The sequence below is a fragment of the Mytilus edulis genome, chromosome 3 (assembly GCF_963676685.1).
Source record: "Mytilus edulis chromosome 3, xbMytEdul2.2, whole genome shotgun sequence".
NCBI lineage: Eukaryota > Metazoa > Mollusca > Bivalvia > Mytilida > Mytilidae > Mytilus > Mytilus edulis.
The window spans coordinates 104,915,778-104,943,727 of record NC_092346.1 but is presented as its reverse complement, the minus strand read 5'-3'; the positions used below and the strand labels follow the sequence as shown (position 1 = coordinate 104,943,727).

Genomic DNA, 27,950 nt, shown 5'->3' with positions numbered 1-27,950 from the left:
CAAGATTGTATAGCATTTAAATCATTTTGCAATATGCTGTTTATTTTTTCAATGTTTTTATCATGAAAATGCAATGTTGAATCATCAGCATATAAATCCATATTGGATTGTTTAACATGAAGTGGTAAATCATTTATATATATTAAAAATAACAGCGGACCTAAAATAGAACCTTGAGGCACTCCATACTTTACAAACGATTTATCAGATTTAATGTTAGCGTATTGGACTTCTTGTTGTCTGTCAGACAAATATGATTTTATCCAATCTATTATATGTTTTCCGATATGATAAAATTTTAACTTTTCTAAAAGTATGGCATGGTTAATAAGGTCAAAAGCCTTACTGAAATCTAAAAACACTGTACCAACTATTTCTCCATTATCTAAATATTTTAACCATTCGTCAATTAGTTTAGTTAGCGCTGTTTGGCAGGAATGATCTTGTCTGAAACCTGACTGGGCGATATGTAACAATTTATTATTGTTTAGGAATTCATATAACTGTGTACATACATGTCTTTCGAAAATTTTAGATATGGTATTCAAAATAGAAATTGGACGATAGTTTGAGGGAATATCTCTTGGTCCTCCTTTATGTATAGCAGTTACTCTTGCAAGTTTTAATTTTTGCGGAAAACGATTTGAAGTTATACTTTTGTTTATTAAAAAAGTTAATGATGGGGATATTATTTCTGCACTTAGCTTTAAAAATTTGGGACCAATTCCATCTAAACCTGCGGATTTATTAATATTAAGATGTTTTAGTTGAGAACACACCTCTCCAACAGAAATGAGTTTTAAATGAAAATTTTCAGTTTTCTTTAATTTTTCACTAGTAAAATTTTGTAGCATAGAAAAATCCATATATGAAGTATTATTTCCAAATAAGTTTTTCAGCTACGGATGAAAAATGAACATTAAGAGTATTTACAATATCTTGGTTGTTATAAACCGTTTGATTTTCATACTGCATTTTAGGTGGGAAAATATTATCTTCTTTTGGATTTAACTCTTTAATATGATTCCAAAGTTCTTTACTATTTTTGGAACTAGTTATGGCGTTTTGGTAATATTCCTTTTTTGCATTAAATATTAACGACGTTGTTTTATTACGCCACTTTTTAAAGTTTACCCAATCTTTTTTTGAATGATACATATTCCTATATTGAATGGAATTTTTAATTTCTTCATTAAACCATTTGGCTTGTTTAAATGTTTTTACTCTTTTAGTTTTCATTGGTGCATGTTTGTTAACAACTTGATTAAAAAGTTCATACCATTTGTCGACAGCAATATCAATATCATCTTCCATTTCAACAATATCAAAAGGGGTTTGATGTAAGTCTGTACAAAAGGCATCTTCATTAAATTTTTTGAAACACCTATACTTTATTTCGATATGACTTTCTTTTTTTTATCTTTATATTGATTTTTCTATTTAAGCATACAGGATAGTGGTCACTTAAAGCATATGACGGAACATGACAATGGACAATATTTTCAGGATTAGTAGTGTAAATATGATCAATTAGAGTTTCAGATTTGTCACAAATACGTGTTGCAGTGCAAATTTGTTGTTGAAGATTAAAATTGTTTATGAAATTGATCCATTTTTTATTCTCAATTTTTATCAAGTCAATATTAAAGTCCCCCATTAAAATTATCTCTTTGTTTTCTGAAAGAGCTGCATTAAATTCTTCCTCAAAAAGATCTATCCAGGACTGAGGGGAATTTGGTGGTCTATAAATAGTACAAATAAAGAAAGGTTTAGATTTTGGAATTTCTACCTCTAACCATAAAGTTTCTAATGTATTAATTGATAAATCAGATCTATTTTTAACTGCAATAGAATCTTTGATGTAAACCAATAGGCCACCACCATCCTTACACTGGCGATCTTTTCTGAAAATTTTGTATCCCGGCACTTTACATTGTTCATTGTTAATGTCAGGTTTTAAGAATGTTTCAACTAATCCAAATACATCTAAAATATTTGTTGTTTATAGTAATCATATTTTTTAACTCGTCAAATTTAGATAGAATATGTCGAACATTAAGGCATACAGCATTGAAACCTTTACATTTTAGATTAAGACAGTTTTTTTGATAATGTTTGTTTCTATTATAATTAGGTTTTGAGCTGAGGCTATAAGCACATATACCATTTTTTGATTTATGACAATTTTCTCTAGAACTTTTGTTTTCAAAATTTTTAGCTACAGACATACATTTTTGAGTACATATACATTTTGATGTATTACAATTTGGACATAAATTGAGAAGTATATCGAAATTGTTATGAAGTAGTAATGATTTACTATGATTTGATAATTTGTCTACAAATTGAAATACATCAGATTTATCCTAAAGTGTGTGACAGTCTTTACAATGATGACCATAAAAGCCACAATTAAAGCAGATACCATTGAATGTATTTGCAATGGTTTGTCTTTTACCAAGCTGTTCATTACTTTCATTATTGGACTGAGAAATAGTTGTTCTGTTGAAAATGTTTACAACTCTGTTTATGTTCCTAAGTAAAAGAATTGTACCCTGATTAGTCAGGTGTATGCCATCACGGTGGTAGTAAGAAGAAACGAGATCGCCGCCTCTGGAGACAAATGCATCTGCTTGTTTGATGATTTTTAACTTATGTTCAGTAGAAACCCTGTGTAATATTGCATTATAAATTTCTGTATCAACATTCCGTCTTGGACAAATCTCAGATACAGCAATGTTTATGCCTGGGTTTATTGATTTGACAGTTTTTATCACATCATCATATTTTTCTTTGAAAGCATCTGGATGTATCCTTGACGAGGCGTCATTTCCACCAACAACTAAAATAATACTTTTGTAATGTTGTATATTAGATTCTTTTCTGTTAATGTTGGTACTGTTGCGCCTCTATTAGTTCGTATGTGAACATCTTTTCCAACTTTGTTTGTATCAATGCCTTTAATTATGGAACTTCCTATTATCAATGTTTTTTCTTTCCGTTCGTCTGGAAATATTTGAGAGTTTCTTATTGTTGTATGTGATTGATCTATATATGTCTTTGATGTATTGGCTGTGTTGCTGTTAACACTACGATCATCTATATTTTCATTTGATTTTTCCACTTCAAAGTGTTTGGCGTTGCACTGTGTACGGCTTGGTGAATCTTTTACTCTATCGGCGAGACTTTGTATTTTGTTATGAACGTGACTAAAATTTTTATCTTGGTCAACTTTAATTAACTTGACACTGTTTTCAATGTCATTTAAATGTTGTGCCTGATGTTCGTCATTAGTACACATTTTGTTAACAAGTATAAACATTGTCATCAAAAATTATGTGCATAAGTTTAAATGGGGTGTTCTTATTCAAATTAGGCATGTACACATACATACTGTGTAAAATCTGCCTTGAAGCTATGAATTCAAAGGAAGTCTAGTTTTGGAGTGTTTTTTTTTTTTAATGAAACCTATATAGTTTTACTATTTATCAATTAGACGGCCTGTAGCAGGATAAAATTTTCAATTTCTTATATTAACTGTATAACGGAAACATTCATATGTAAATCAGTAAGGTAAAATCCACGCAATAACATTTCTATAAATATAACAAACGCTTAGGTCTTAAAAGTAGCTGTAACACACGTTATTGTTTAGTAGGTGGATATACTGGATCAGAGGCTGGCTGAGCGAACCCGCTTGATTGTCCATACTGTGGTTGACCGTATGCAGGCGGTTGACCATAAGCTTGCTGACCATACTGTTGTTGTCCAACTACTGTGGTGTGGGCACCCGGATGATTTACAACAGTTCCAACTGTGCCTTTCTTTGCTGTTTAAAAAAATAAAATTTTACAAGTTAAAAGATGACTTTGATTTCGGCTATTACAATTTCTTTTTATTATGAATGTTTATTTTAATTTTTCAAAATAATGTGAAATAAAGTAACTCAGATATATGAACGTTGTATGATAGCAAATGAAACAACTATCCAGAACAGACCAAAAGATGAGGTAAATTGACTATAAGTCACTAACAATGAGCAAAATCCATATTGTATAATGAACCATTAAAGTCCCTTGCATGCCATAATGCAAAACAGGTCAAAAGAGAAAAAAAGGCCTGATTGAAGTTTAAAACAGCAGCATAGTTTATGCTTTAACATATAGACAAAAACAGAACATTGAAGACGGCAACTAATATCTGCCACAGCTAAGTGTATTTCTAATTTGATACAGACGCTTTACGGGGTTAAACATAAATGTGAGAGTAAATCTATTCATATCATAGGGCAGTGATGCAATGGCACAACACAATACTGATCAATAATTAATTTTAAAATATATATAGGAAAGGCCTCAATCGTCAGATCATCACGAAGAAATGAGGGAAAATCTGCCAAGAAGACAAAATTAACCAAGACAATAAACAATCTAAGAATTATTGCTTACTAACAGATAGAGCTAGTTATCACTACTAAGAGACTCAATATCAGGACACATCCAACTAATTGACAGTCTCACAAACATCAGATGTCACTACTAAGAGACTCAATATCAGGACACATCCAACTAATTGACAGTCTCACTACTTAGAGACTCAATATCAGGACACATCTAACTTATTGACAGTCTCACAAACACTAAGAGACTCAATATCAGGACACATCCAACTTATTGACAGTCTCACAAACATCAGATGTTGAAACAGGATGTAGAATTACCCATGTGCATGACCGTATAACAATACATATTAAGTTTGTTCTGATTGATCACATTATGTTATGAGTTTATCATTTTAGTGTACACATGCTCATATATTTTGTTTACAATATCGAAACTATTCTCATTTTAACATTGTGAAAAAAAGATCATCCCTTATTCATGTGCAAAGCCTTTCCCACTATTTTGGTTTTTCTTGAAAAACTTTTGAAACCTTGATGCATAATTGGTTATTGTCTCTTTCTCTGCAGCCATTTTACCATCATAAGCTTGAACTAGATTTTTTTATGTAATCGTCGCATTTAATAATACTCTAAAACTCTAGCATATTTCAAATTTTAATATTTATAAATATATATAGTTCATTTATGTTAATTTTGGTGCATATTCGACTTTACTCTAATAACTATGATAATCACCTATAATGATCATTGCGTTGTCAGTTTATTTTCGATTTATGAGTTTAAATGTCACTCTGGCATCTATCGCCCCTCTTTTAGATGTTTAATAAGACAGTATATGTTGTCTTAAGACATTATCTTCTATTAAAGTCATAACAATTACTAATTTGTTATTCATTGTTATTCTGTCTGTGCATTTTAGTAATACTTAGGTACTTACATCTACAGCACAGGTATATGAGGACGATGAAAAACACCAGACCAGCTATAGCTCCAATGCAGGCTCCAATGATAGCTCTGAAAACAGATAATAATTTACGTTGGGAACATTCTCGTATAAATATGTGAATACATTAGTCACAAAAAAACGTTTAAGCGAGTAACCAATTATCGTTTGTAAATTTAAATATTAATATATCTATCATCATCTTAAAAGATCATCTGAAAAGCTCAAGTGACCTTGTATGATCTTTAATTTCTATAAAAAGTTTTGGCAATCATTAATTTCTATAAAAAGTTTTGGCAATCATTAGGTCCAATCCTTGTTAACATCTTTAATACAAGCTACGACAGGCAAAAGCTACCATTTTCTCAAAGACAAAGTATTCTTAATCTTATATACAAAAAGAATGATCCACTAGATCTTTCAAATTATAGGCCAATCTCCTTATTAAACTCGGACTATAAAATACTATCTTACACATTAGCTCAAAGAATAAAAAATGTACTAAATTTAATAATAAATGCAGACCAAACAGGATATATAAAAAAACGATATATTGGCTTCAATCTCAGACAAATACAAGACATCATAGATTACGCCGACAAATTTAATGTTGAAGGTGCAATTTTGTTTCTAGACTTTTCAAAAGCATTTGATACCTTAAAATGGACCTTTATGTACCAAACTCTCGAACATTTCGGCTTTAATAGTTCATTTATTAACTGGATCAAGACGTTATATTCTGATATAAATAGCTCAGTGTTCAATAATGGATGGGTTTCTGCACCAATTAGTCTAAAAAGGGGGGTGCGTCAAGGATGCCCCTGCTCTTCCATGATCTTCGTGATCGCAGTTGAAATTATGGCATGTAAATTAAGGAATGATTATAACATTAAAGGTTTTGAAATCAAACTTGACCATTCAAAACATAATTTGAAAATTTCCCAGTTAGCAGATGATACCACTCTTTTTATTTAATCAAAAAATGAAATTATAGCAGCATTAAACGTTATTGAAATATTTGGCACATTTTCTGGTCTTAAATTAAATAAAAACAAAACGGAAGGCATTTGGATAGGAAAACTAAAAAATTGTAAAGATAAGGTAGATAATATAAAATTCACAGATAAACCCGTTAAAGTGTTGGGATTGTATTTCGGCACAAATTAAGCAGAATGCGCAAAATTAAATTGGGAAAATAAGTTTGAAAAAGCAAAAAAACTCATGAAATCTTGGGAAAAAAGACATCTTACGATGATCGGTAAAATTCTTATTATCAAATCACTTATCATCCCACAATTTACATACTTAGCAAGTATGACAGTCATAAATAAAATGTATAGCGACAACCTAGAAAAAGAAATTTTTAATTTCATCTGGAACGGTAAACAAGATAAATTAAAAAGGTCAACTCTCATAGCAGATTACAGTACGGGAGGACTTAATATGATAGATATCGACAGCTACTTCAACACACTTAAAATTAAATGGGTATCAAGACTAATGGAGTCTAAACATGAAAATTGGTCAATTATTCCGAGATTCTTTTTTGATAAATACGGGAAAAACTTCCTTATCTTCAAAATGAATTTAGAACTTAAAAATTTAAAACCACTTAAAATAACAACTGAACTACCAGAATTTTATCTGGATATTGTAAAAATGTTGGATACGGAAAGGTGGAGGTCAAACTAAATCACCCACTAACTTTAGAGAAATACGCAAAGAAATTATATGGGGTAATAAAAACATAAAAATAAAAAATAAACCATTATTGATGCTCAATTGGATCGGAAGCAATATAATCTATATAAATGAAATAATTGACGAAAACGGTCAAATCAACGAAAAGACAATACTGCGTAAGTTAGAAATAAAACACAACAGGATAGCCGAACTATCAATATTAAAAAAAGCTATTCCAAAATGTTGGATAGATATCCTGAAAACAAATAAATCTGTTAAAACCCGCGTTAATATTAACGAAAAAATAATCAGAATGAATGAAACAGAAATAAATTTAGCAGATCTAGATAACAAAACCGTATATCAATATTTTTTAAAAAACAAAATAACTCCAAACATTGGATTAATAAAATGGCAAAAATTATTAGGCGTAAAACCATTACAAATTAAACACTCCTTATCATTTACAAACAAAGAAATATACACAAACAAACTTAAAGTATATAAATGGAAACTATTTAGCTATATATTGCCGAACACAGAAAATCTTTTTAAATGGAAAATATATAATACGTCAGAGTGTACTTTATGCAAATGCACAGACAATTATCAACATTTTTTTATCGACTGTAAATTTTTAAAAGATTTGTGGAATAAAATAACAGAAAAAATGAATATCATAAACTTCTGTAAGAAAATAAACTTAATAGATATAGTCTTTGGATATAAAATAGGAGACCGACATTATAATGACATAAATCTTATTATAACGTTGATAGGTTTCTCAATTTACAAATCATTTTACACGTCGGAGCAAAGAACAAAATCCGCCGACATATACAATATCTTTAAAAAAGAATTTGAATTATGTTTTGAAGTTAACAGATGTGTAAAAAAAAGGAAAAGTAATTTAATTCGCAAATTTCAAAAAAATCTTTAAACTGTTAGATTATAAAATATAAAAATCGACACCTCAGCGGCCGTAAAGAAAAACCCTTAAATTACACCTATTCTAAAACTTAAATCAAAACACAATAAGGTACAGATTAAGTACAAAGATAATAAATTCATATTTCTATAATAATAAACATAAAATATCTCACCTTTTGATAATAATCCAAAAGCGAAAAGATTAACACGTGAAGTATATTATCCCTCAATCACGTCAAGTTACGATTATCTGATCACATTAAGACATCTGCACGATTTTTCTAAACGAGCAATATGTGTCAGGTAGATTGATTCAATAATGAGGATGTTAAAGTAAGGGTCAAATACGGTACAAAATTACGTAATTATAAATGTGAATGATTTGCAATTATATATGCTTATATTGTATTTTTTTTTCTATTTGTAATTGACTAACAATCAGTCAGATTATATTATAATTAAAAATGTATGTTTCAAACACAAATTAAACTAACAAATACTAACAAAATTTATTATATACTGCTAACGGTTAACGAGGCCGGGATAAGGTACCGGTATTTGATGTATCAACTAACAAATGTGAAAAACTATCAATAAAACATGAGAACTGTTAAAAAAAAAAAAAAAGCTCAAGTGACCCTTATCCATCAGAAAAATACTTTTGTAGAAAAAAGCAAATACTGGTCGATACGTGACCTTTCTGTTATTCCCATTATTATAGTAGTATTTGGAAAAGCTATTGTTGAGTATTTTGTTAAAATATCAAATTCCTTACTTTCTTATTTTTGGTGCCAGTCAACTGTTTTATGTGTGATTGAAGATTGAAAGATTGCTCTGGTACATTACTTTGATCACAAAATCTTTTGATCACAATTACGCGCATTCCTATACAAGTAAACTTGTGTAAACTGATACATCTTTTAATCTTAATGTATTTTTTCTCTCGATAACTTGAAGACTTTTAAGCATGTTTATGATATAATAATACATTTTGAGGACAATGTTCGTATAGTGGTTTTGAAGTCAATCCCCCCAAAGTTTGAAAATAACACAGTTTATATATCAAAACACTCAGCTGACATCAGCAACATGTGTTACGTTATATTGTTCCTTCACACAATGCATTGGTCATGTGTAGTCTCACGTGGTAGGTAGATAAACTATGGTACTTTTGTCTGACTGACAAATCCTCTATGTAGGTATATATACGTTCATATGAATAGATGATATACTTCCCTTAACTTCTAAAGATATGATTACGCATATAATGATGATAGTAACTTTGTTACATAGGGTATGTCCGTTTTATTATGCAGATACACTTACTCCTGGAAATCTATAAAACTTGCCATATAAGTGGCTAGTTTGGCCATCAAATTAACGAGGTTCAAACAACCATTTTCTACATAAGATAATGAATGTACCAATCGTTATCAAATGTACCAGGATTATAATTTAATACGCCAGACGCGCGTTTCGTCTACATAAGACTCATCAGTGACGCTCAGATCAAAACAGTTATAAAGTCAAACAAATACAACGTTGAAGAGCATTGAGGACCCAAAATTCCAAAAAGTTGTGCAAACTACAGCTAAGGTAATCTACTCCTAGTCAGAAATATGACAGTTGTTATCCATTCGCTTGGTGTGTTTAAACTTTTGATATCGGTATTTGCTTAAGACATTTTCGGCATTTTGGTTAATTTCCTTTTTTCTAAATAGACCAAAATGTCAATATACAAAAGGAAACATATGCTTTTGAGTCTTTTGTAGACGAAACGTGCGTTTGGCGTCAATATAAACATTTCAATCCTGGTATCTATGATGAGTTTATTTGTATGGAACGCCGGAACTGTCTTATAGTGTAAATATTTAATGTGTTTTGTCGATTTGCCTTTACGTCCTGTCATATCTTCTTTATGTTATGTGCAGATGCCTTTATTTTCTGACACGTCATTTCTGTGTTATCTCAAATTAGTTATTTGTTTGGTCAAACAGTAGTATGATTTGTCATTGCTAAACTTCTTTGTGTAAAATATGCATTACATTATGCTGTAACTACTATATATTCTGCGAATACTTCGAAACTTTATGATCAACCACCTTTACATTCTCTCATATTTCATCTATGTTGTGTCTATTCTTCTTTTACGTAAGTCAGTTAATAATTGCGTCCTGTCTCAAATGTGATTGTTATGTCAAATGTTCTAAAGGTTTTGTTTTGATACACCTTTGTTCTATGTAAATCTCATGATATCATTGTCTTTTTGCGTTATGTTGTGTTTATACATATGTATCTCCAATGAAAATCACAATACATCATGGTATAATTCATATGCGTTTTGCCGAACAATTGATACTCTTTGTGAGCATTCGTTACGTCATGTGCAAATGCCTTTTACATTATTTGCAAACAACTAATACGTTTTGTGCAAACCTCGTTTACCTTATGTGCAAACATCGTCCACCCTGTGTGCAAACATCGTTTACTTATGTGTAAACACCTATTACGTTATGTGCAAATACCTATTAAGTTATGTATAAAAACTACATCATTATGTGCAAACACTATTACGTTATGTGCAAATACCGCTTACATTATGTGCAAACACCGTGTAAGTTATGTGCAAATGCCTATTACATTATGTCTAAACATCTATTACGTTATGTGCAAACACCTATTACGTTATGTGCAAACAACTATTACGTTATGTGCAAACATCTATTACGTTCTGGTAAACGCCCTTTTGACATAGATTAAAACAAAATGCATCAATGAAATGCATTTTGAAAATGAAGAAAATTAAAAGTTTGACCTTTCTTACAAACTGTGGATTTGTATATTAATTATATTGATTGGTGTAAAAATGCTATATACATACAATGTATCTAGTTTTATGGGAAATTATTTTGCTCTACTTTAAGAGTGTGCGTTATGCATCCATGCTTTGAAAATTTGTTCACTTTACTTGTTGAAAATTGTAACAAATATACAGACACGACTCTAGTTTTCAAGAGGTGCAACCGAAAGGAACAATACGATATAAAAAGGAAGATGTGGTACGAATGCCAATGTGACAACTCTTCACACGAGACCAGGATGATTTGTTATTACCATCCCAGTAGAGTTTTCATCTAGCGAGAAACGTGTACTAGATTAATGCTACAAATGTAATGACGTCTCCAAAGATTCATGTAGCAGCTAAGGAATCCTACAAAATGTTTAAGATTTTATTTTCGTTCATTTCCTTTAACAGTTGTGAATATTATTCTGAATAACCTTCCTAAGACTTATTATTTCCTCCGTCCCTGACAAGGCGTGTTGAGACGGGTGGGTGTCCTGAAAAGGGGTGGTTAGGTGACCCGCCCCTCTTATCTGAATTTTTTTTTAAACTAACAGGGATGTTGGAAAAATTTGATCCGATTTTGGATCAGACAGGTAGAAGGATGTAACAAAAAGCTGCAATTTCTCTAAAATACAATTGTTGTTCATATTAAAAACTCCCTTAGCCTGTAATCCACACAAATGACGCATACACATATTTTTTTCTGAATGAAAGGGTTATCAGCCTTGTTTCATCTTCACTGGCCATACTCGAAATTAAATCCCGCAACTTGAAACTCAAGATAATGACTTTCATTTATTCGTATTTGGTCCGTTAACTTTTCGAACCGTGTCATCAAGAACGATACAAAAAAATACATATTCTAGTAAATTGTAATTTCTTTCTTGCTAAAATGGTCATCATAACATAATTTTCCCTTTGAATTTCAGAAAAAAACTGACTATCGATAAAAAAAAAAAGATGTGGTATGAATGCCAATGAGACAATTCTCAACGAGAGACCAAATGACACAGAATTAAAAAAAACCATACCGCATAGTCAGCTAATCTATTTATTTTTTTACCCCATTTAATTTTTCACCAGTTTAAAAAATGGTTACAGTTAAGTAATTCGCTTTTCTCCTGAAATTAGCTAGTTATTGTATACAAATAACAGGTAAACAACATTTTTTTTTGCTTTGTTTGTATAAGTACAAATAAATTTTCCTGCTACCCGATTCCATGTTGATCAATCGGTAATATGGATATTTCTTTCTGGGTAATAGTTCTTTTTTGGGTTTTCTTCGAGTCCGCGTTTCAATAATTGTAAAAAACAGAGACAATGGATAAGATTTAAACACACTATGCTCAAATACCAGGTGTAAATTGTAAACTAGTTATGTATTAGTTCTCGCTGCGAAACAGGAGAAAATTCGGCAAACCTCGCTTTTCGTCCTGTTTCTAAAGCTCGTACAAAATAAATTTCACGTTTACCGATAAAGTACATTTATAATCAATACATTATTCCACAGTTGTTGATGTGAATTTATCTTTTTGTTCAATATTTCAACGAATGTCGTCGTATAAATTAGAAACATCAACCTATTTTCCGAACGGAGAGTCATAAATTCAATGAATATTATTGCGGGATATACGGTATAAACGGTAAGCTTCGATGCGTTTAGTTATGAACGCGAATGGTTCGATAAATATAGCTAAATACACAATTAAGCAAAATGTTCATAAAAGATATTTGCTGCACATCATTATTCTGAGAAATCTTATTTTAAAAAATATAAAATTTCATACAATATATTCTATTGGATCTTAATGTTATCATTCTAAAATATGTTTTGACAGTTTCCGTTTAATATTGCCATTTTTAGATATATCAGTCCCCCTTTTCTCGGCTACTGTTAAAGCGAGACGTTTTTTTTTATTATTAATAGCTAGCGAGGCATGAAGTTCATATGATTCAATCCAAATTATCCTCAAAGTGTGGACACAATCTTGAATTAATGTAATCGTGTTTGGCTTGAAATCGACGTAACATATTTAGTCAAAATTCTTTAAAAAATCACCTAATATAACGAAAGGAAAACTGTGACAGACTTTAACACGAAAGGGAAGGCTTAAATTCTTTTGTAATTTTCCTGCTACTGATTATAACTTAAGAATGTTCACTTGTCATGTTTTGTATTGTTGGAATTTCGGAACCATCTTGTTCATCCGTTTAAAGCACCATGAAACAATTGCCAGCTAACTCCCAGTTTTCAAAAATCTTTAAATGTGAAGTATGTCATTGATACGATTTGAGTTCTCAAAATGAATCAAGATAAAATAAGAATAATAAGACATTAATTGTAAAAAATATAAAACGCTTGTTATGTTTTATTAATTTTTGAGAACATCTTTATGATAAAGATATGAATCAAAGTACTGAAGTACTGAACATCGGATGACCGCAAGTTCTTGTAGACGGTCACAAGCACTTTTCTCAGAAAACCAAATCACATCTCTTTACCTGAAGGTGACGTTAAAGTACAGATATATATTTTTTCTGTGCGTGGATGATAAATTCAACCTCATCGTAGAAGTGATACAAATCAGTAAACACTGGTTTTTGTTTGTTATACATTATTTTAATATTTGTAAATTACAGTTACAAGTATATATAATTTTCATCCATTTGTATATCATTCTATTGCACTATATTAATTAAAGTGCTGTGCAAGTGCATGGTGGACACTCTTCTGTAATAATTCGATTTTTCTGATAGATTGAATTTGAGTGGGCATTCATATTTTCCAGCAAAACATTCAATGTCCCACGTACGTGTGTATAAATATTAAAGATTGTTTACTTTATTTATGTTTCTAACGAGTTTAACGACATTTTCATATTATTAATTTATGTTCAAAAAATATATTTGTAGGAGTATCCATGTGAAATGAATTAAGAACAAGTGATAAGGAATGTAATTTTTCACTCGATAATGTCCGCGTAATTATTATTATCATGTTTATAGATCGGTTACAATCTCAAAACGAAGGTAACGTAATGGCAATTCAGGCGACAGCAATACGGTCATCTGATGAATAATGAATAGAGAAGATATCATTAGATAAACAAACACACGGACCTATTTTTTTTTCTCTATTTTTGATTTCTCATTCAATTACCAGTGACGGAAGCAGAATTTTTGAAAATGATTGAGCTGCGTTTGTTGGTTCTATAAGCAGTTTGATTAAGAGGGGGCTCGAGACTCAGTTTTGCCAAAACTCCCTGCTAATTCCAAAAAAAAAATACAACATAAGAGGTGGCGAGAACATATCTTCGTCTTCGTTCAATATAATCTGAATAGACGCATATATAATGTGTTGACCTTGTCAAAAGTCTATAATTCATAAATGTAATTTGGCGCCTTCCAAAACCATATGTTATGATTATGTATGCAAGATATGGCGATATATGAAATGACCCGCTTGGTGCAGATGAAAGAGAACATTACATAAATAAGGCCGTTAGTGCTCTCGTTTGATTTGTTTTACAAAATCTTTTCGGGGCCTTTTATTGTTGACTATGCGGTATGAGCCTTCAACAATGAGCAAAGCCCATACCGCATAGTCCAAAGTTGTTAATTTCTGTGTCATTTTGGTCTCTTGTGGAGAGCTGCCTCATTGGCAATCATACCACGTCTTCTTTTTTTATGTCAACTTATTTTCCGTTCACATTTTCCGTAACGAAATGAGGTGGCATTTTGTTTTTTTACATGTAGCTTTTTTTTTGCTTCGAATAACAGGGCAGAGCTTTTAGTTTCAGTCGATATACACGCCATCTTGAAATAATTACTTGTCATATATAAATTCTGTTTGTTTGCTTCATGATGTGGCTGACATTCAGCAACAACTATTGGCTTAAATGAGATAAATAATTACAGACTGTTCTCTTCTGAGGATATTAAGCCATCAAATGCCGGAAAATTAACTATGTGTATTACATTTCAGATCAAATGTTAATAATTCATGGTCGTTTTATTATGCATATATTACACACTGAAATTGAAAATATCAATCATTAATACGTCTTTATTTGCATTGCTAATCTGCAATATGCACGATTTGTTTGCTAAAAAATGTTCCTGTACAATGTTTTCAAAAATACATTAAATGTATTTTATGACTTTTGTCAATCTAGGCACACTTCCGGAGAGACACACCTCGAGAATCGTGTCTATATATTAGTAAATATTTTAATTTTCAACAAGTAAAGTGAACAAAATATAAAAAGAATGGATGTATAACGCACACTCTTTAAGGAGAACAAAAAACTAAATAATTATATAACAGTTTTATATTAATCAATATATAAAAATACTACATTTCAAATACTAAATCAACAACCCGATGAACATATATAACTTCAGTTTACATTCAGCATCCAATGGATATTACCATGAAAAAGAATACAGCGAAGTAGTTCAGAGCTTTTTAGAAAGCTAACACTTATAATTTTCTTAATTTTCTAAGTGTATATCACTGATGCGTTTTGTTTTAATCTGTGTCAAAAAAGCGTTTACCAGAACGTAAGAGGTGTTTGCATATTACGTATTTGGTGTTTGGACATAACGTAATAGGTGTTTGCACCAAACGTAATAGATGTTTGGACATAATGTAATAGGCATTTGCACATAGCGTTATCGGTGTTTACACATAATGTAAGCGGTATTTGCACATAATGATGTAGTTGTTATACAGAGCTAAATAGGTATTTGCACATAACGCAATAGATGTTTGCACATAAGGTAAACTATGTTTGCACATAGGGGGAAAGATGTTTGCACATAGGGAGAACGATGTTTGCACATAAGGTAAACGAGGTTTGCACAAAACGTATAAGTTGTTTGCACATAATGTAAAAGGCATTTGCACATGACGTAATGAATGCTCACAGAGAGTATCAATTACTCGGCAAAACGCATAGGGACTATACCATGATGTGTTGTGTTTTTCACTGGAGATACATATGTATAAACACAACATAAAGCCAAAAGACTATTATATCATGAGGTTTACATAGAACAAAGGTGTATCAAAAAAAACAAACCTTTAGAACATTCGGCACAACAATCACATTTGAGACAGGACGCAGTTTTTAACTGACTTACGTAAAAGAAGAATAGACACAACATAGATAAAATATGAGAGAATGTAAAGTTGGATGATAATACAGTTTCGAAGTATTCACAGAATATATAGTAGTTAAAGCATGATGTAATGCCTATTGTACACAACAAACTTTAGCAATGACAAATCATACTACTGTTTGACCAAACAAATAACCAATTTGACATTCACAGAGATGCCGTGTCATGAAATACAGACATTTGCACATAACATAAAGAAGAAACGACAGATCGTAAAAACAAAGGGACACATTAAATATTTACAGTATAAGACAGTTCCGGCGTTCCATTGCCTCAAAAGTACATGGTTGTGCTGAATAAAGTTCATCATGTAGTGAGCATTGTTTTCGGGTTGTTTAAGGTATGCCTGATATCTGTGACCCTTGGGATTTGGATATTGCTCTTATTTACGGTGTGTAGCAATGAAATATCTCTCACTGTTAGTGTTCTATCGATACGGAAAAAAATATATCGTGCACTAATGATTTCTCTTGATAACTGAATATCTTTTTAGAATTTGATATTAAAATATTTGATTTAAACTTATAAATAAGCTCTAAATTCATAACAACTAGAGTCTTAATTTATATCTAAACTATCTTAATTTTACCTATCTGTAAAATGAATGCACATCAATTTAATCAAAAGCTTCGCGCAATGGTAAATGTTTTAAACTCCAAAAGCGCGAACATGTAATGCGTACGTATTCTCATATGTCCTGATTTTAGCTTTAATTTTCATATGTATATTATATGTAATTCATGAAGAAAAAATGGCGCAAATGATACCCCTAAAAACAGTAAGTGGCGCCTCAAGGTTATATACACAAAGCTTGGAATGTCACTTTGTTCACCCTTTTTGAAACGGGATTCGGACTTATATTACAGATTAACTCTGCCTTTCTCTATATTCCAATACTTGTTAGAAATCAAACAGACATAAATCAGGAGGTCAATTAATCTAAAATACGTACACAAGGCCGATTTATTATAGCGAGGATATGCATTTGTAATTGTTTCTCTTATATTTTTGATAATTTGAATAGTTTTTTTAAAAAGTGTAAGTTTAATATAAGAATTTATGTCAAATGAGTGAACATGGAGTTGACAGCTAATATACATTCCATAGATAAAAAGAATTCTTAAGTAATGACCGTACTTCTTACCCAATGGATAAACAGGTTGTTGACCCAGTACAAACGTATCCATCTAGACAGCACCAGTCATATCCTGTACAGTGATAGTAGCCATAGTAACACGACTGACCTGTAATACAGTACTACGTGTGATTAGTAATCAGTCAAAGAAGGGGTCATAAACAAATTATAAATGAGTCAAATAGAGACATGTTCTTTGAAAGTAGGTCAACTCCGCTTGCAGTTAAAATAATCAATCACCCAAAAGACTCTTTTTATGGACTAAAACGAATTTTTTTGTTTTTTACAATTTCAAGGTTTTAATTTAGACTATTTGAAAGACATTATGCAATTAGTCAACACTTCGGTGTTGACATGAATATCAATAATGTGGTCATTTTATAAATTTCCTGTTTACAAAAGTTTGAATTTTTCGAAAAACTAAGGATTTTCTTATTCCAGGCATAGATTACCTTAGCCGTATTTGGCACAACTTTTTGGAATTTTGGATCCTCAATGCTCTTCAACTTTGTACTTGTTTGGCTTTATAAATATTTTGATATGAGCGTCACTGATGAGTCTTATGTAGACGAAACGCGCGTCTGGCGTACTAAATTATAATCCTGGTAACTTTGATAACTATTTACTATGCGTTATATTATGGAGGGTTGTCTCATTGGTACTATAATTCTTTTCTTTTTAATTTATATTGAAACCCCTGCTCTCTTTACACAGAAAAGTAAACTATGTACTTTTATGCAGTATTTAGGAAGACTATTTAAATTTTAAAAACGAATTGCGACCGATTAATTTCATCTTTATGAGAAAAAAAGCGATTACTTTAAACTGAATTCCAATAAATGACTTTAGTTATCAACTGATCTTCAAATAAGAAAATCATTAAGAAAATTACAAAAGAGATGCAAAACATAATAGAGGGACATTCAAATCATAAGTCTAAAATAAACTGACAACGCCATGGGTACAAAAAAATATAAAAGACAGACATACAAACAATAGAACACAAAACACAATATAGAAAACTAAAGACGAAACCCCACCAAACACTGGGGTATACGAAAAAGAAGAAAAAATGCATGTACTCCAAAATGGTAAAGATTTAGTGTATTGACATGGTAGGCGTCTGCTGCCATGCAAACATAATTTTTCTGGTGTCTGAATAATATCTGTCGTGAGTTGATACAACTATACCATATTTCGTTTAACAAATTTGTGGTGATCGTAAAACTTATCTCGACTAGTGTTGATTCTTTTTCCCATAAATACCTTTGTTAAAGCAGTTTTTGAGTAAGGAGTCAGTACTTACACTAGTGTAAATTCTAATATTATATCAAACATATTCATCTGAAATTTTCAATTACAAACACATTTGCAGGATCTCAATATTGACGACTTTGAATCTAAATCTTATGGTTGCACTTGTGCTAGTTCCCAATTCACATATAATCCGGCTGGCCACAACATTAACCGTGACTTCAACATTGTAAATAACACTTCCCTGCGAAATGTGTTATAGAAAGATCCAAAATGTAATCAATCAACTGGAAAAACAACTTCAAAATTTTGATGGATTCAGTCGAGGATTATTCCAGGCAATGGGCTAAGCGAGAGAAGGAAAACGTAGACACTCTTTCCGAACGGATTAAAGCAGTGATGTCGTTGATACAAATCAGAATTAAGAAACTGAATGGTTTTATCAATGCCCATGCTACGTCAAACAAGACCCAAATTGTGCAAACACTTATCCTACTTCTATGACAAATATGTTGTTGTCCCCGCATATAAAGTCCCGAGCAACATCGTTTTTGTGTGTAAAACTCATTACATCAACTGCTTAATAAACGAATTAGGTATTGACAATTCATTTGGAAACTCAACATATACCCTCACGACACTTGCCAAAAAGGAAATCCGGGATAATCGTAGGTCTGTTCTATGTTCCTTTGGTTTTTCAACCAAAGATGAAAAACTGGATCTACCATTACTGTTTTGGATACATAAACTACATGTCCTTACAAACAACGGTATATCGCTGGGTATTCCAAGTGGTCCACGATACCTCTTTGTAAAATATTAACATCTATTTTGTCAGCAATCAAAGCCGGGCTTCAAAGTTATTGTGAAACTGCCTATTCTAGAGGTGGCGTGAATCAGAGTGGATACTAAAAAATTCCAAAGATCGTTTAGAGTACATACAATCTAACTCTCTTTCATCTTGCAATATAATTAAAACATTCGACTGTTCTACAATTGACACAAGTATTACACATTCCAAAGTAAACGACAAATTGAAAGAGTTGGTATTGCTTTTATTCATAAAAAAAGAACGACCAACGTAGATACAAGTATCTTGTCTTAGGGGGGATACATACTACTTTAAAGTTATTATAAGTAAACGCCATATGATGGGACAGAGGATATGTTCCTCCTGAGAAATTGGATGATGAAATCTGCATATTTGTACGGAAGCGTATTAGCGCAACACATTTTTATTTTTATTTTTATTCCTATGTTTGCGTTATAACGCAAACATAACATAAAAAGAAAAATTAAAAAAAAATGTTTGGCGCTAATACGCTTCCGTATATTTGTCTTACCTGATAAAATTATTATTATGTATGCTTATTGTATAGCATTCAGGGGAGATTTTCTTTCAAAAGAAATTGACAACTTTCCTCTTCTACATGTATCTAGTGATTTTGTCCTCTCTTGGCAGCCTTCACCTGCTATCATTTTTTTAGTACTGTGATATGTATCAAATAATTGCTTAATATATTGAACATGACAAGCTCCTAGATAAACAAAATCTACAGCATTAAAGGTTTAGAAATTGTTCAATGAAGGCCGATGCTGAGACTAAATTTTCCGATTCTACTCAACTCGCTGCATTTGTTTCCTGTATCGGTTGGACATTATTCCGATGGTTTGCAACAACCCCTTTCACGCTTCTTAGTGTACCCATCCTTCTGATGTGTTTTATTCTTTGATTTTGCCATTTTATTAGGGACTTTTCGTTTGGAATTTTCCTCGGCATTCAGTATTTTTGTGATTTTATTTTTAATCAATAGTTACGCAGCTTACCACACAAATCATGCAAATGGTGATATTAGTCTATCAGTTGCTTTTTAACCAATTTTTAGTGATATATACGAGAAAACATTTAATACACTTTAAAAAAAAAGACAACCTGTAAATGACTCACTTTGTTAGATTAGATTTCCCGTACATTTGTACTAGCTAAATCAAGATATGAGGACACGTACTGTTTATAGTATAAGTTGGAATGCTAAGTACATCTTTTATTCTAGATTATAGATAAGTAGATAGGGTGCCTTCCTCCATCTTGGATTTTGAAAATACTAGAAAACCAGGTCTAGATTTTTGATGAAATGTGCAAATTTTTATAGTAGTAGGTAATTCATGTGTAAAAAATTTCATAATAATATAGAAAATGCCATGTTTGATCATATTTATGATTGTATTTTACAAAAATATGAACTCTTTTGTTTGATTCATTTTTTTCCAACTTTCTCAAATAAGGGGAGGCAACTCAAATGCAAGGGCAGATAATTCAGATAGTGTTACTTTTACAATAGAATGTGTTAGGAATTTACCCATTTTTACATGTAGCAAGAAAACGAGTCCGGTGACCCCATTTTATCTTTTTCTTATTTGAAAGCATTATATTGGAGCTATCTTCTCATATTTTATCTCAAAATTCTATGGTGTGGTTTGTGTTTTATGGCGGAAAAATGGGTTTTCCATGCATAATCTATACAAAATCTTGACAATTTTGCACAACCTGTAGTGTGAAAATAAGTCCGGTGACCCATTCTTTTTATTAATGTTTTTAAACAAGCAGGATATGAACTACATTTTTGCAAATTATTAAAAGATTCTATGGATTATAATTTAGACACCCCATCTACCTTAAAGGTGAGATTTGTAATTTAAATATTCAAAACTGTTATAAATGTTGAACTTCAAAGCTGAATACTAGTAGCTAATAGATCTCTGATTTAAAAAGACAGATCTTATCCATAGATTGTTTATTTAAATCGTTTTACCTTTTAATAAAAGTATAAAAATCAACTATCAATATTAACATAGTAACTTCCTTGTTATAACACCCATGTCATTGGCTGATTATTGTGTAATATATTATTGGAAAGTAGCGGGTATCGTTTGAAACGAACTTCAACTATGTGATATTTTCGAAAAGCAAATTGTCTGTATATATTCTGTTGTTGACCTTTAAAGGAGTAGGTTCAGTAAGACCCTTTTTTTGGCCCCAAAATATAGCATATTTACAGAATTGTGAAAATGTAAACTTTTAGTTATTTATTGGAAAGTTGAATGCTTCTGCTACATAAATATGGTCTGTTTTTGACAAGACAATGCACATATATCGGATACTAGCATCATTAAGGCATGCTAAATTACTGAAATCTTCAATTTTAGCCTTTAAGTTAAATTTTAGACGATTTCTGTCTTAAATGAAAGTGGCCGCATTCGTGTTCATTCATAATATTGAAATATAAGTTGTACTTGATGATAATACGTAACATATATAAAGGTTGAGGATGAACACGGATGAGGCCACTTTAATTTTTGACAAAAACCATCTGAAAAGTGACAGTTTTTGGCATATTTGATAGATTTGTCATATTTTAGCTTGAATCGGGGCGTTTTTAATTAGTAAATCAGTTAATCAGTTAAAATCTTCCACAAAAACTAAGAATTAATTGAAATAGACACTTAAGTGTTTAAAAAGTGTTCAAAATATTTCGTTAGATGAACCTGAAATTTGAGGCTTAAATCGGCCCTAACTCCATTACAAACTTTCTGTTGCTATAATAATTGCAATGGAAAGGTTTTCGGAAACGCGTTTTTAGCTCTGGATACAAAACAGTTTAGATTGACGTCCATAATCATTGAACTAGTATTTATATTTGTTATGGGGCCAGCTGAAGGACGCCTTCGATTGCGGGAGTTTTTCGCTGCATTGAAGATCTATTGGTGGCCATCGTCCGTTGTCTGTTTTATGGTCGAGTTGTTTTCTCTTTGACTTATTCCTCATTTCCATTCTAAATTTTAAGTTTAAGTTGTAACCAAATAAAAACCTACAAAGTAGAAATACAAAGGCACAAGATATTTATAAAACTATCGAGTTATTAAAATGATGCTGGACATTTATTCAATGGATCACAAGAAAAAGAAGAAGGAGATTGTGGCTGCATTAAACAACAAAAAGTTGTTTTTTTTTAAATTTCATAATGTTTTATCAATCGATCTTCAATTTTGCATAAAATTTGGAAAATAGAGAGATAAATGTACCTGGACCTAAGAGAAATAATTTAAATTTTCACTTTTTTCTGACTTATTTAACCGTACGACATAGTAACTTGATGCTTATAAAAACTTTTTGAAGTAGACGAATCAGTAAATCAGTGATTATGGACGTCAAACTAAACTGTTTTGTATCCAGAGCAAAAAACGCGTTTCCGAAATTGAAATCAATTTGGTGAATACAAACCGTTTTTTCAAAATTTAAAGAAAAATATACAGACCCTTTATCGGCCCAAGGTTATGATATTAGCCCAAGAGCCGCAGGCTTGAGGGCTAATATCATCAACGAGGGCCGATAAAGGGTCTGATATGATAAATGACATGTAATTATCTTTTTATCATATACTTCAGCAGAAGAAATACAGACAAGAACTATTAAAATTTAATTTTGTGTATCTTTGCATTTTCAGATAATATTTACAGACAACAAAAACAAAATCTTATTAATAACTTTAATCGTTTTTATTGCATACTATTACAAGCATTCATTGATCTTTTCGCAATAATTATCGTGTTCTTCAATAATATTGTCAACTCATTTATGTCTTTCAAAACAAGTTTAACTTAATTCATTTTTGCTCCTCAACCATTTTTGGAAAAGTCTTATCACTTGCCGTTTTCCACGTTCTGTCGTTTACATACATATTTCCGGAAATGCACGAAGTTGCATGTGATAAACGTCACGGAAATTAACGGAAAGGCATGTGATAACATACCGGAAGCAGTCAATAAAGGCACCTTTATCAGCCCGCTATTGAAATTCCAAGGAATCTGGTCAATAAACCTAGTAATCCTTTCATAGTAGCCTTATGATATTTTCAAATGTTATTGAACTGTAAAATTTAAGTAATATTTTATACAAGTATATGATAAAGGAGGGTATTTTAATTAGAATAACTTTGTGGCTATAAAAGTTTAACGAGCTACAATTGTAGAAAAATTATTTGATGCAAAATGTCTCACTTTCATACGCGGCAGATTGTCAACCTTTCAATCACATTTTGGAAAAAAGTATATTTTTTTAACAGGCAGAAACATGTTCAGTTCATAAGAAATGGATGAAAATATATATGGTTCATATACAATTATCTTTTTGTACAGTTTATTATAAGAGCAAATATACCAACTATGAATAATACGAAATCCATTTTTGCTGTTCTACATGTACTACAAGTTTGAATGCTATTTACTGTGGCATTTAAACTTTTTTCCACTTGATAGTCTGTTCATGTTTTAAAAGATGACAACTATTTACTTCCTTTATATTTAATTTATAAGCAAATGAACTCTATCATTAAAAATAGGATCCGGTTTTATTTTGAATAACAATTGTGTTTAAATAATTCCATGGCTTTGGTAAAATAATTGTACATTCAGGATGTGCAACTTAAAAAAAATATGGCTTTCCAGATTATATTCCGAATTCATAATTCATATGAATAAAACAAATATTCTTAAAATTAATATGGTTCACATCGACAAGGATTTATTATAGTATAATGCTGAGCTTATTACAATGAATGTATGTAACAATATATAAGACATCTTACAAATTATAAAATTTAATCAATCAAAATATCCCTATCATATTTTACAACGGAATCAGTCAATTATCAAAATCCAAAAGCCAGTAAAGTGCCGAAATACAATAACACAAAGAAACAGGAAAGAAAAAAATGCATGTGAAAAAAAAAATATTTCCAACTAGAAGCTTAAAAAATACAAACTCCTGTGTTTTAGTAGTGATACGAAGACATTGTATTGGTCAACATCACTTTTTAACAATATATTTAAATACGCAATAATAGTATGCATCTAGTGTGAGGCAACGCCTTTTTGATTATGAATTCTAGATAAATATTTTAGAACTATGACCCATTTTAGCACTTATTGTAAATTATATCTCATGATTGATTATTCTAAACAGATAAACAAAAAAGTCATATTAATGTTCTTACCGTCTACCAAAGCAATTACTTGAATTAGCAAAAGTATGACGAAAATAACAACATCCATATCTGAACCAGCACTGCGGTTAACTTATTTAGAAATAACGATTTAAATGTCTATATTTTTTTAATTATTAGTAACATACCGATTGCGCAGTTCTGATAAAATATGTAAAACTTGTTGAAGCTTGCAAGTTATCATTTCAAGTACATTTGAACTAAAACAGGATTTTTAAAAATTACTGTTGAATACAGCTTATTGTATTTTTTAGTGTTCTGTTGATTTTCGGAAATGAACAAGATATTTATATGAATTCTTATTACGCAGTCTATGAACTAAGCCCAAGAATATGCATCAAAATGCTGTTAAATAAAAAGTGAACTTATCTCCTGTATCACTTAGGAAACACCAGAATTTCAAATAAAATTGTCACATCAATTATATTATATTAGTTCACAGACACCACATGGTTTCTCTCTCAATCTATAGGTGACAATTGTTGAAAGAAGGGATAATAATGAAATACACAATACCATTAAAAGAAAAGGTGGTTTTTTTCATTATATATATGTGATTTTGATATTTTACTAAATTTAATTTTTTCAATAACTTGCAAGATTAAAATAATTTAAAAACCATATATAAAAATGATTAGTTTTCAAATAAATCTTGAAAGGCAGTATACATCAAAGAATATTTCCAAATCTATTTATTTTTGTAAATTTAGAGTTTTACAATTTTGTGTTTAAAACATCTGTTAGTTAATTAATATTATCGGTCGCATTATCAGTATGAAATGACAGATTTATGAGAGAAGATATGAAATTTTCACTTCCTTGTGCATGGATCTAGGACTGTACGGTAAATGTTGATGAATTATATATAACAATTGTTTTAAATAAAAAGTTGTACTGTTAACCCCAATTCTTACCCCAATGGCCGTACAATTGGTAACGTTTGATTATATTTAACAATAAAATGAACATTTTACAAGACGGAGTTCAACCTGGCATTATAACGATTATTTTAAATGGAAAAATTAAATTATTGTAAATTAATGTATATCATAATTTTTTTATACACATAAACATAGACTTTGTTTTAAAAAAACTCATCATTTATGACCAATTTTCAGAAATCCACTGCTATTTCATTATTGTCTTCCCATACTTTAATATACCGACAGCATTTAGGAATGCAGTGACCTCAACATATATTCACAGCGAAAGTGGGAAGTTGGTCCAGTTCTTTTCAATGTCTTCCTAAATGACATAATTCATTTTGTACAAAAAAGCAACATTTAAAAATATGCTGATAATAACACTGTATATGATTAAGATAAAGTTGTTGAAAAGTTAAGAAACTAATTGTTTAAATCTAATAAACTGGTTTTCATTAAATTTAATGAAGGCTAATCCTGACAAATTCCAGGCTATAGCCACTGGAAAAAAATATTAAAAAATAAACATAATTTGATATCAAATTCAAGTGAAAACAAACTTTTTGTCAAGAAAATGTTAAACTTCTTGGAATAACTTTAGATTCAGACTTAAATTTATTTGTTCATAGTGTTTAAATTTACGTTTTTTGATTGAGTTAAGCCTTCCAATTGATATTTTATCGCGTGTTTTTTTTTATGTTGTGATGTTATGCTATTGTTTTAGAAAAAGGGAGAAGGTTTGGTACCATTAAAACGTTTAATCCCGCTGCAAACGTTTGCACCTGTCCTAAGTCAGGAATCTGATGTACAGTAGTTGTATGTTTATGTAATTTATACGTGTTTTTTGTGTTTCGTTTTTTATATAGATTAGACCGTTGGGTTTACACTAGTAATTTTGGGGCCCTTTATAGCTTATTATTCGATGTAAGTCAAGGCTCCGTGTTGAAGGCCGTACATTGACCTATAATGGTTTACTTACTAATTGTTATTTGGGAGGAGAGTTGTCTCATTGGCACTCGCACCACATCTTCCTATCTTTCCTACTGTAGCGAGAAAAATCTTTATAATGGAAAAAATACAAGAAAGAGCCGTAAGATTTATATATTAAGATTATGAAAGTCCATTATAAAAACTGCTATAAAAATCTAAATTACCATCTTTTAAGATAAGAAGAATAAAAACAATTGCAATAGAAACATTTAAAATTATTTACAAAAAAAAATCCTAGCTACTTGCATGATTTGGTTGATATAAAAATTACAAGTATGATTTAAGATCACAGGAAACAGCAGTACCCCCAAGAGTCCGAACAACTAGGAATGGCTTAAGATCGTGTCGCTATAATACTGCACAAATCTGGAATAAGCTGCCGATCATTGTTGGATGGACCATCTTTTGACCAATTGGTACAAACATATAGGATCCAAGTAACAGCTCATGCCAGTACAGGGCATGCATATAGGGTTTATGCCTGTGATTATTTTTTTTGATTTTTTTTTGTGACTATTTGAGTTGTGCAAACTTATTACTAACTTGTGCTATGTTTTAAGTGTACTATATCTTTAACTTATATGTTTAAAATTGTGTTGTTTTCGTGACTTTTGTATGTGTATACTATATTTTGTTATTAAGCCGATTTGAAAAGCTCACTAGAGCTTTGTGATTATGTAGTTGATTGAATATCGACTCTGAATAACACTTTGAATTTTGAATCTTGAATCGTAAAAGCCCATGATGAAAACAAAAGGTAAATTTATCTACATGGTATTGAGACAATTTTCTGACTATTAAAACAGATAATAGCTTAAACAAACTTATGTGCTTAAATCTGATGTATCTTAAAGTAAAATTGTATTAATTTTTTTTCTGGTAATTGTACTTATCTTGGTCTTAAACAAGCATTTATGTTATAATTTTTAATTTTGATGTAACACGTCTTCTGATTGGCTGAAAGTGATTTGTCATTTGACGGTGACGTCTCAATTTTTGTCCTCAATAGTTATTCATTAAAATTATAATTAAGAACTAACCTGTAAGGAGACTCTAATATCTGCTGCTGTCTATTCGAAGTAAGACATAAAATGGGGTGAACACATTGAAATAACTCGCTATTTAGGTTATTCAGTGTGCACCACATATTTTTGTATGTTATTTCGAATAGATAAAACAAGTATTATAGTCATTCTTTAATAAACAACAAAGGCGGTAACAGTTTAAGTATATATAACTTGAGGGTCTGTAATAGTAAAATTGATGGAGCCAATGAATTGTATGTTAAATGAATTTAGTTTGTCCTAAACATAAATTTCCGTTTAGTCTGTATGATTGCGCTAAAGCCGTGTGTGTACAGTCATTTCAAGAAGAATGCTAATACATGTATGTACGGTTTTAAATTGTAAAGCAGTGTTTTGATAACGAACAACACTGTGTTGTAAGGATTTTTGTCCTGTCGAAAATCAGTAGGTAATCCGTAATACACAAATCAAAAGCTCCCGTTGAACAGGGTAGATGGAATAATAGAGTTAGGAATAAAGACATATTGAATCTCGTATTGACGTCACGAGAATCAAGAAAAGATAACTCTTATAG

The 27,950-nt window shown here is 30.8% G+C and overlaps 1 protein-coding gene across 2 annotated transcripts in view; it reads right to left on the bottom strand.

The window, feature by feature from the left end:
- LOC139514722 (uncharacterized) overlaps window positions 1-24,551 on the bottom strand; it is a 50,485-nt gene extending 25,934 nt beyond the window's left edge. The window contains exons 1-4 of one of the 2 annotated variants that reach the window (XM_071304325.1): window positions 24,430-24,551; window positions 17,132-17,231; window positions 5,340-5,416; window positions 3,439-3,829 (exon numbers count right to left, since the gene is read on the bottom strand). In XM_071304325.1, coding sequence (XP_071160426.1) covers window positions 3,645-3,829; window positions 5,340-5,416; window positions 17,132-17,231; window positions 24,430-24,487 — 420 coding nt within the window. In that variant the 5' untranslated portion in view covers window positions 24,488-24,551 and the 3' untranslated portion in view covers window positions 3,439-3,644. Of the gene's footprint in view, window positions 1-3,438; window positions 3,830-5,339; window positions 5,417-17,131; window positions 17,232-24,429 lie in introns of those variants that run through there. The other variant, XM_071304327.1, reaches the window with a different exon arrangement.
- Window positions 24,552-27,950: the final 3,399 nt, after the last annotated feature.